General features: G+C 34.2%; 1 protein-coding gene across 1 annotated transcript in view; it reads left to right on the top strand.

Annotated features, from left to right (window-relative positions):
- LOC108970873 (G-protein coupled receptor moody) overlaps positions 1–11,521 on the top strand; it is a 16,939-nt gene extending 5,418 nt beyond the window's left edge. The window contains exons 2-6 of the mRNA XM_018936553.1: positions 8,225–8,284; positions 8,352–8,492; positions 9,290–9,460; positions 9,700–10,478; positions 10,542–11,521. Coding sequence (XP_018792098.1) covers positions 8,226–8,284; positions 8,352–8,492; positions 9,290–9,460; positions 9,700–10,478; positions 10,542–11,050 — 1,659 coding nt within the window. The 5' untranslated portion in view covers position 8,225 and the 3' untranslated portion in view covers positions 11,051–11,521. The remainder of the gene's footprint in view (positions 1–8,224; positions 8,285–8,351; positions 8,493–9,289; positions 9,461–9,699; positions 10,479–10,541) is intronic.
- Positions 11,522–11,993: the final 472 nt, after the last annotated feature.

Genomic DNA, 11,993 nt, shown 5'->3' with positions numbered 1-11,993 from the left:
CTACAGACGGACAGACGGACGGACGGACAGACAGACATCCGGATTTCAACTCTACTCGTCACCCTGATCACTTTGGTATATATAACCCTATATCTGAATCTTTTAGTTTTAGGACTTACAAACAACCGTTATGTGAACAAAACTATAATACTCTCTTTAGCAACTTTGTTGCGAGATTATAATAATAATAAATAAGGTTCAACTAATTCAGTAATTATGAAACGAAATAAAAAATCGTGTAGAAATTGGTGTATGAATGATTAGTCTCACCTATGAAAATGAAAATCTGTCTAATAAATATACTCAATCCGAAAATTTATTTTAAACTCTGAACAGAAGACGCATGAGGGACATTATTATACTCAGAAAGCCAATTTGTTGAGACTAAAATAACACATATGTATGTCAGAAGATCAAAACAAGTTTTCGAATTATCAATTTTTAAGTTCAGTCTAGCGTAAACGCCACCAACAATGTCAGCCTGGAAATCGAACGCTGGATAACTCTTGCCAACAGGTACTACTTCGGACTGAGTAGGCAATTGAGAAGCAAAGTCCGCTCTCGACGAACAAAAACCAAACTCTGTAAATCACTCATTATTCCCATCCTGCTATATGGTGAAGAGGCTTGGACGATGACAACAACTGATGAGTCGACGTTGCGAGTTTTCGACAGAAAAGTTCTGCGAAAGATTTACATTGACATAGTTCAGCGAATTAAAAGGCAGCGGCTACGCTGGCTAGGTCATGTTGTCCGAATGGACGAAAACACTCCATCTCTGAAGTATTCGACACTGTACCCGCCGGGGGAAGCATAGGAAGAGGAGACCTCCACTCCGTTGGAAGTACCAGGTAGAGAAGGACCTGGCTGCGCTTGGTATATCCAATTGGCGCCACGTAGCGAAAAGAAGAAACGGCTGGCGCGCTGTTGTTAACTCGGCTATAATCGCGTAAGCGGTGTCTACGCCAATTAAGAAGAAAAGGAAAAAGCCTTATTTATATAACAAAGCAAATATACGCAAAATGTACAGGTATCTCATTTACTAAACAAGTAAGGACAAGGACTAAGATGCTGACAAAATTTTATATGGAAAAATTATGCGAAATAATTCAAAAGAAGAGAATTTGAAAAAACCATAAATAAATTACTATCAAATTTGGTATCTTCTTGATTTATATGTATTGTAGACCGTTAACTATTTTATTGCTATTTTAGTTCGTTTTAGCTAAAATTAAATTAAAGACATCTTCAATATAAGCTCAACTGAAAAGGCTAAATTCAATATACACATTATATATTAAGTTGATGTGGAAAATGTCTATTCTAAAGTATTTTCCTTTCTTTTCATATTCAGTGGTAGCAACATAATTTTCTAGGATTTTGTCCATTTAATTTCATTAAAATATCACATTTCAACCAACCTGAACGGTTTAAAGTCATGCGAAAATGGGATATATTGATATATTGGGGGCAGAGAAAGGGAGTGGCCGATTGCCTTAGTTTTAACATTGCTCAGATGTAATTGAGAACATATTTTCAAGAGTTTTTTTTAAACCAGCTGCTATGAATCTCTCTTAATAACCGTTTTTGTTTAAATTGATTTTCATTAAGCTCATGTTCTCAACATACTGAAAAGAGATACACAATTGTGGTTTTAAATAAGCGTTGACTGTGTTTTTTCGTATTAAATTCACATTCATAAATAATTTTATCAACAAATTTTACTGTTTTAAGGTTGACACACTTCTTAGTACAAACAGTAACAGTTACACACTTATAACAATTCTAAGAAATTTCACGAAATACAAAACTAAAAAAAATGTAGACTGCGCTAATTTATAACTTTGTAATAACACCAAAAACGCCACAGATATTACTGTTAAAAAATATCGCAAAATGTAGACGAATCTATTTGAGAAATGCGTGATGAGGACCATACGGTATGTGTTTTGCTTGAAAAGTCAAACAGCTAAAATTAAAAAATCGGATGTACCCCCAAGGCTTCCTATGCAAAAACATCTAAAGATGAAAATATAACAAAGGAATTATTTAGCCCGAAGCCATATTATATAAGTACATATATTTACGCGACATAAAACAATTGATTCGTGTTACACCTAATTCTGGTTTACATAGTCTTTTTTCACGGTTTTGATTTAACACGGTTTGGAAGTAAAACAATTTTTAACTATTTACACGATTTTATTCAATTTAGCACGACTCAAAATTTTTGGGCTTAAATTTTATTTGTCAAACAAGTTTATTGGTTAGAACAAATTCAGTCAAATGATCAATGTCCTTTTTACATGGTTTTTACTGGAACCAATCTAACGTCAAAATATTTCTCTTACATACATAATTATGTACATACATCTTTATATGTGACCTGGTCCACTGTAAAAAGTTTTCTGAAAAATAGCTGTTAAAAATCTCATCTTCCATCCGAATCAACTAAAAAGCGAAAATTGATTTTTTAGATTTTTTGACACCTAAGCCCCCTTTCCGTAGACCAGGTCACATATATAAAAATCACGTGCCACGTTGTTTGCCCGCGATGGACTCCTAAACTACTGAACCGAGTTTAGTAAAATTTAACACAATGCGTCCAGTTCGAACCAACTTAGAAGATAGGATAGTTAAAACAATTCATAAATAAAGAATACAGTTAAAGCTCTCTTAAATTCTCCCTATTAAGAAGGCATCTCCATTAACCATGCATATTTTTGATGTTTATTGAGTACAATCTATTAAGCGGACAACTCTATTAACTTTACAGAACCTGGTAACAAGACATTGAGAAAGCAGCCTTAAATTCGTTATTTTTCCAATGAAATTTTGTTTGAACATATTCAAACCTAAAGTACAATCTCTTGGATTCTTAAACCGACAAAAATGTTTTCGCTTTTAATCGTAAATAAAATTGTAACTGTATTGAATAGTTTATTATATGAATAATAGTATAAAAAGTGTAACACAGCAACGCATGGCCAGATCCCCTACTATAGTATATAAATACATCTACGACAGACATGCACAAAACATATCTGTATGCATACATACATATGTACTATATACATGAAAATGAAATTATTAACCAGTAGTCCTAATAATTATTTGATCTTTGCAATCACCTAAAATAATACATTCAATTAAATAAAATCTATTAAGTGAAGCTCTATGCGAAATGTCATCTCTTTATATTCGTGAACGCATGCAATAACAGTGAAGCTATTTACAGATGTGAATATGTGTATATATTTTACTTAAAGTTGACCTTTTTAAATTACTTAATTGACATTAATTTAAAGACAATGAAATACTCTACGATCTATGGGCGAGCACCACCAAGCCAACGCAAGTCTTCACAGCCGTTCACAGCCGTTTATTAACGCATATGTATGTATATGCAAGCACATGGGTAACAACATTTGTATGTGTGATATGTTGACCACACAAGTGAACATATTCAATATTTCCTCTGTACTTATTTGTTCGTACTCGTGAATGCCCTGCTGTACGGATACTAATGTAATAGGATGGGCTATGAATTATTTTACTGCCGGGAAATCGGTAGTTGGATATATGTATGTACGTACACACATTTGCACGTATACATAGAGTTTCTTATCTATTCACTAACACTCTTGCAACATAGCATCCTTTCAGTGTTTGTTGTAGATAAAAGTTAAGTTTTAATTTAAAATTTTTATTCGAATAAATACGTATGTATATACATACATATATGCATTTGTATGTACCTACAGACATGCATACATACATATGTACATCACGCTCTTGTTTATTGTATGTACATATGAATGTATATACTCGTATTACATATTTGTCTGAGGAAAATTCAATTTGCGTTTTCTTAGCGACTTAGCGCTAAATTGAACTTTATTAAAAGGTTAACCTAACTTTCTTGCTTGTTATTCGTGCACACACCATTTCCAAGCAAACGGTTACCTGTTTTTTTTATCGATATATTCCAAATAAATCGCTGGAACAACGCAGTACAGTGAATTCTGAGTGGTATACATCCATTTGTTTGCCAGTTGTCTTCCAAGAAATCAGGAAGATGGATTACTCTTCATCAAAACAATGCAAACTCTCACCCATCGACCAAAACAACTGGATACCTCAATCGGAACGACAAAAGTGCTTCGACAATTAATGGCAAATATTCTCAAAAACAATAAAGCGATTTTCGATTATTACAATTATTTTGTTCTCGAGTCTTGATAAACGCCAACCTACGTATGTATGTGCACATTTTGTATATATCTGTGTACTTTTACAGTCAAAGTTAAGATTAGAGTGCTTACCTATATTATAAATAAAGTTATATTTTAAAAAATGAAAACAATAGTAAATTTAAACTATTCTTCAATAAGCAAAAATGAGAACGAGTACAAAGCTTGATCCAAATGCATGATTACTTATGTAATCATGTCTTAATTTAAATCATTTAGTCTGTTTACTAAACCGTAGAAAAATTCAAATGTTGACAGATAAGAGTGAAATTTTGACGTCTTATGTTGTGAATATAAACGGCAGATTTTTAATAGCGTCGTACGTATGTAATTAATCGTAATTTTTTATTTGTTTATGTTAATCTTATGTACATACATATGTATGTGTTGCTAAGCGCATAACTCAACAACGCCTGGACCAATTTGGCCAATTCGTTTTTCTAAATGTTCGCTGGGGCTCAAAGATGGTTTTTACGGCGAATAATTGCCGGAAACCCCCTAAAACAGCCCTTTTCTTTTTCCCATACAAACGAATGAATGTTTGTTTGTTAGTAACGGCTCGAGAATGGCTGAACCAATCTTTATGACATTTTCAAAGGTTGTTCGCTGTGGATCGGGGAAGGTTTAGAAATAACAAAAGCCGCGTGCTTTTCGTGTGGAAACGTCGAAAAATTGGATAATTCCATAAAGTAACTTTTTCATACAAAGGCTTTCTTTCAATTTTTTTTTTTTCTTTGGGTTTTAATTATTCAAATCGTTTAAATTTGTCATTTGCTTTCTTTATTCTGGCTTTTGAAAATTCTTCAGTGAAAACGTTATGTGTGTTTCACACAAAGTAATCAATTACAGATTGAAATTTGTTACGCTCCTCTTCGTGATCGCGCTAATATCGGTCGGCATTATTTTTGCCATCAACGTATGGCAGCCAGGATGCGATGACATACGTGCGAAACTATGAATCGCGGTCATTAATCAAGCGATCGCCACGATGTTACAGCACGACATTTCAAACAACACTTACGATGTTTGATAGACTTTATCTTGAAGCAACGTATATACATATGGTGCTGTTAGATGCCAGATGTACTCTGTTGAGTTGCAAAAAAGAGGTTTGCCGTACGTACACATTATTCTTTGAATGGTGGATTATGGTTACACCAGATCAAATTGATGAATCATTTCTGCGGAAATTTATGATGCAGAGAAAGATCCAGTATTATACAAGGTGATGAAAACCAATATGGGTCATGGACCTTGCGGACATCACAATCCCACTTCGGTTTGTATGTCTGAAAATAAATACACGAAACACTATTAAGGTGCTTTTCTTTCGGAAACACAAACTAGAAATGATGGATATGCACTCTGTCGGCGTCGCTCACCAGACGACAATGGCAGAACATTCAGCATTCAATTTAGAAGAGTGAATATCGAAGTTGACAACACATGAATCGTAGTATGTGTCAAGACGATTGTTGTGTATTTCACATTCAAAACTCATATAAATGCTGAGTATTGCAATTTGGTGTAATCAATAAAATACCTTTGTAATTACGTCACCAAAAGAAGCAATATGGCGGTTATTGGTCTTGAACGATACGGTCTGTAATAAAGAGCTTTTTAAGATATTTACTTTTGGAAATCATGTGCGTCACGCAGTTAATTTGGGAATGGCCAACGAGTCTATTTCAACCCATAGACTAGAGTACAGCAATTGGAAACACCGCCAGGAAGAAAATTAACATTGGCGAGTTTTTTTCTCAACTTTCGTCAGTGATCCTAGAATATTGCTCTATTCGGAAATACCTTGATATTATACTTGGAATGCATCGTCGAAGAAATAGTTGCGCAGAAAGCAAGGCCAACCAGTATATGGACATCCAGGAATTTACACAATCCACCCAAGAAACGACGATTATTTATACCTTCGCTTGCTATTGATTAATGTACGCGGTTCAACTTCATATGAATCATTGCATACTGTGAATGGTACGGTGTGTGCAAATTTTTGAGAAGCAAGCTAGCATTTACAACTGCTGGAACATGATAATCACTGGAATCAAACAATGGACTATTCGACAGCTACTTCGAATGCAAGTGAAGTTCGCGCACGTTTCGCGATGATGATTTCGACTTATCAGCCTTCAAATCCGCGTAAATTATGGGATGCGACCAAAAATGACTTTGCGAAGACATTTTACATCGTATTCGCTAAGAATTGGAAATGGGGCAATTCCGGTTGATACTTCCGGTGGTTCGATATCAATTTCATCTGCCGTTTATCAATTCACGAAAGATAAACTCATCACGAATGTTCGGATATTGACCAAATTATCGTAACTACGATAGCTGCCAGATATACCGATGTTGTTGACTTAAACGGGAAGATTCAAAGACAAATTCCAGGAGGTTCGCGCTCATACAAATCGATCGATCGTCTTGGAAATGAAGACGACCCCATGAATATCCAGTGGAATTTCTACAAGGGGACAGAATGCCTGATTCTACGAATTCCTTTGAGTTCTAACGATTTGCCATTCCAGTTCAAACGTATTCCGTTTCCAGTGAAAATTGAATTTGAGATGACCATCAACAGGACACAAGGATAGTCGCATAGTGTGTGGCATAAATTTGGAAATGCTATGTTTTTCAGTTGGAAAACATCTTTTCTGTACACCGGAACAGAAACCAAAAAATGTTGTTTATCGAGCTGCGTCACATTGAAAAAAAATTAAATGATAAATTCAACTTTCTTTCAATTTCAAAACACATAATTTCACGCAGGACAACGGCTGCGGGGTCAGCTAGTTCAATATAAATCCAGAAATGATACTCAAAATAAAAAAATTCTATATTTAGCCAAAGTATTGCAAACTAAAATAAGATGAAAGAATTAAGTAGAAATAAAATTTTTGTAGTTGATAGAAAGTCTTAAAGTAAATGTGTTTTTGTACTCATATATGGAGGCATAAATATGTATGTACGTACATATGCATACCGAATACAAATCCACGAAGTTGGCATGACAAGTTGGCAAGGAAACGTCATAAGCCCTACAAAGTATATGTATGTATAATGTTATCAGTATGATAAGATGAATCGATTTAGCCATGTCCGTCTCCATCTATATATATGCAAACGATCGGAGCGAAGTACTTGTACGGAAAGCTTTTTCATTTGACAAGATATCTTATTTAAAGCAATTATGCAATTTCTGAAGAAATTTTTGAGATCAACCCGTTAAAACATTGAGCTATCATACAAACTAATCGATAAAAATCAAGATAAAGATCTTTTTATAATCAATTTTATTCAAAAATGCACCTGAGAAGGGTATTATAGCTTCGGGGTAGCCGAATTTGCCGTTTTTTTTTTTTTTTTTTGTTGTTTTATTGGGGTTAGTACTTGGAGCGCGTTATCGTTTCATTGCGCTTGAGAGAACTGTCAGTATGAAACATTTTGTACACATTAATATTGCCTTATTGTAGCTGTTTTTTCGTAAACCCTCAGAGCTAGAGTTTTTTCATCCAGTCGGAGGGTAACCGCCGTCTTTTAATTCGCAAAACTATGTCAGTGTCGTCGTATATCTCGTACAGCACATCGTTCCATCGACTGTGGGTATTCGCCGTTACTAATGCGCAAAGGACCATAAATCTTCCGCAGAACCTTTCTGTCGAAAACTCGTAACCCCGACTCATCAGACGTTGTCATCGTTCTAGCCTCTGCACCATATCGCAGGACGGGGATGATGAGTAACTTGTAGAATTTGGTCGTTATTCATCGGTAGAACATATTACTTCTCACTTGCCCACTCAGTCCGAAGTAGCACCTGTTTACATGAGTTATTCTGCACCTGATATTGTTGTTCGTTTTAATTGTGGTTCCAAGATACACGAAATTATTTACGACTTCGAAAAAATGTTTGAATACAAAGTTTATTAACATTATAATTTAATTTTCCTTTTTTTCAGAATGGATTTCACAAGTACCTCCCCTAATTTGACGAATGAGGGCGGAGAACATAGAACGGAGTATGTGTACAAATGAAATTTAGATTAACGTAATGATGGGGTGCCAATAAAATGTATTACTTTGCAGATTCTCTCCGACGGTTTTAAAATTTGCTGGAGTTGTAACCTTTATTATAATGATTGTAGGTATATTTGGTAATTTTCTTACCGTTGCTGCATTGTACAAATGTCCGAAAGTTCGAAACGTAGCCGCCGCTTTTATAATAAGGTATGAACATATTTTCGTTTTTAGGAATTTACTTAGATAAGTTTATATCGACTAAATTTTTTACAATCTCACCGAATTAGTATGTGCGATTGACAATCTTTAAATGGTTAAAATTGTACATGAGCTACCTCAGCTTAATCAAAACAAAAAATTTTAAGAAATTTAAGTTATTCAGGAAAATTACAATACACCAAGCAAAGTCGATTCATATAATCACTGAGCCCTTATTTAGAGGATCAGATGTTCTCCCACCTATCCGTTGAATCCAATTTCATTGAAGTCATTATATAGTGCAGTGCAAAAAATAGAAAACAATCGTTTTTCAAAGAATAGGTAGCTTTTATTGAGAAATATCCGTGTATCTTGTCAAAAGACAAAATTCCTGTACTGAGAAGAATCCATAAACATGCACTTTTTGGAGGTGTTTAACCCTCCTTAACAACACAAAAGTTGATTAATCTGTATATATTACATCGTTTCAACCACTGTTGGCTGTAGCCTCTGACATTATTTACAAAATACTTCTATTAAAACGATGTAATACAGCTGTAGATGGTACGACTGCAATTTATAAATCAATTCAATCTTTGATTTTGATTTTTTAATGTCAATGAAAATTTATTAGAAAAAAAAAAATGTTTCCTTTAACTGTTTAGACGGGGGATTTTGATACTGGTCAGTGTAGTTAAACAGAAATTAAAGCAGGGAAACTCTTAAGCTCTATTAATTGTAAAAACCCATATACAAGTATAACATAAATGTTAGTAAAATAACATTTGTTTATTTTTGCATTCTAGCCTATGCATGGCTGATTTACTATTTTGTGCTATAGTACTACCTTTCAGTGCCATCAGATTTTTTCAAGGTACGTGGACTCATGGAGAATTCTTATGTAAGCTAATACCTTTCATCCAATATGGAAACATTGGAGTATCGCTGCTATGCATTGCAATGATAACAATCAACAGGTAAGAATTTACTGTTATCACCTAAATTTTGAAATTGTTTATTTTTCGCTTTTTTTATTATGATAACTACAAAGGCATTAAATAGAAAATGTATTATTAGCACATGTTTCTCATCTGTTTACCAAAACTGAGTTTTTTAGATTTTCTATTTTTCGCCTATTATTATTTGGCAAAATTGTTTCTATTCAAATAAATAAATTAAGAATTGATGGTAATATTTGTGCATATTTCTTCTCAAGGTATGTTATGATTGCTCATCACGCTTCGTACGCAAAAATATACAAGAAACATTGGATTGCTGTCATGATAATATTTTGTTGGTCATTCTCCTACGGTATGCAATTACCAACGCTACTGGGTGTATGGGGAACATTTGGCTATGATGCAAAGTTGGAAACATGTTCAATTATGAACGACCAGAATGGTCGTAGCAGCAAGACAGCACTTTTCATCACTGCTTTCATTATTCCCGCTTTGGTTATAATTGCTTGTTACACAAAAATATTCTGGGTTGTACGCCAGTCAGAGTTGCGTCTAAAAACCCATGCGAATCAGCAAAACTCTATCCCAAACAATTTAAGACCTGTTCAAACTCCCACCGGGACGGTTATGGAGAGCGAACAAAATAGGATATCATCTAACCTGGCTTCGGACAGTAGCTTCTCCACTGATGCCAAACAGGAGGCCATTCAAAAGCCGTCTCGCATCAAAGATCAACGAGAGATGAGAGCTAAACGTAATGAGTGGCGTATAACAAAAATGGTGTTGGCCATATTTTTGTCGTTTGTAATATGCTATCTTCCAATAACGATTGCTAAAGTAGCCGACAAAGAAGTAGAGTATCCGAACTTCCACATATTCAGCTACATTATGCTCTATTTGTCAGCCTGTATAAATCCAATAATCTATGTTATAATGAATAAGCAATATAGGAAAGCATACAAAACGGTAATTATGTGTGAACCTTCCAAATTATTGCCTTTTAGAAAATCAACTGCTGGTGGAAGTAGTGCTGCAGGTATGTAGGCTGCTAGTAACATTTTGGATGAGCGTTGTAAACTAAGTCACTAATTCGTTTTAGAGAAATGGAAAGATACCGCATTGAGCAACAACCACAGTCGAACAATGGTGTCACAAATGTCAGTGGGAGAGCAACAAAATTGCAACTCGGACCATGTGCTCCAACCGCAACTGTGCAGTTCCATGGAATTAACGAACAAAATGTTTACACAGAGTCTCTTGAAAACCACAGAGGAGGAGAACACAGCAGCAAAAAACAAGCAAATAATTCTTCCTGGACCGCTCCACATGCCACAAGCATCCCCATTGGTCAACCATTCGCCGCTTATCACACAAAGAGGTCCGAGCAAGGATCTGCACCGAATGGTAATGGTAGGGGACGACATCATTCTGGAGGAAGAGGAAGAAGTGGCGACGCCACCTCAACCGGAACCATCCATCTACACAGAAGTAAAGACGATATCAACTATGAGCAGGGACAATGTCCTGAAGAAAGTCCCATATTATGGCCAAAACATAAATGCAACTCCCGATAACGATGTCAAACTTATCGCTAAACCAAAAATTTAAAAGACTACTTGATATGCTTTAATAATGTTACAATATTTTTACATTTTACACATATACATATTTTAATATACATATATGATTTACGACATATACTCGTAAGTAGAAGTTAAGAATATGCAAAATAACGAGATAAACTAAGTTTAACTTCCCAATAGAGCATTATTTTTTTGTACCTGCTCGATATTTTTACGATTTTCCAACTAAGAAAATGCTAAGTTTCAAATTCGAAATTCGGACCAAAAAGAGTTCAGATGTAGTTTAAAGATATATTAACTAAGATTTGTTATTTAATCAGTATTTTTACAATAGGGATTTCGAATTAATGTACATTATAAGCGTAATAGTGATTTTTTATATTTAACCAGTCCAACAACAATATAAATTGTTTGTTAAATTGTATTGTATTGTTTCTATTACGAACGAATGTGCCAGGATTGTAATAAAATACAAAAAACATATTTATAATAACTAACTTATGTTTGTATGTTTATGAGTACATCTATGTAAATATATAATGTCATATATATAAGAGTTATTATTGACGAATATATTATTAAATCATAAGATCACTACAATATTTTTTGTATATTTAGTTATTGGTATATATGTACATAGATATTAAGTGATCGTTTTATATGCATAGGAATATGTTTTAATGCCCACAATATCGAATAAAAAATTGTATATATTTAAGATCTGAGTTTAATAAATTGTAAGCACATAACTAAACATAAAAATGAAATATTATATTGTGTTCTTCCATAACCCCTTTGTTCGACCGGATGTTTCGAAGAGATTCAGTCCTTGATCTAACATAAACTTTTTCTCTTTGCATTAAATATGAACAGGAAGATACGATTATATTTAATTGAAGTTCGATTTTTTAAGAGTATTGCGCCTCAAGGTAGGTAAGTTCGGATGCAGTCGACATTTATACTTGTAC

The sequence above is a fragment of the Bactrocera latifrons genome, unplaced genomic scaffold, assembly GCF_001853355.1.
Source record: "Bactrocera latifrons isolate USDA-ARS-PBARC rearing strain unplaced genomic scaffold, ASM185335v1 scaffold_312, whole genome shotgun sequence".
NCBI classification, from domain to species: Eukaryota; Metazoa; Arthropoda; class Insecta; order Diptera; family Tephritidae; genus Bactrocera; species Bactrocera latifrons.
The sequence above is the reverse complement of the archived record's forward strand: the minus strand, read 5'-3'. Positions and strand labels throughout refer to the sequence as shown.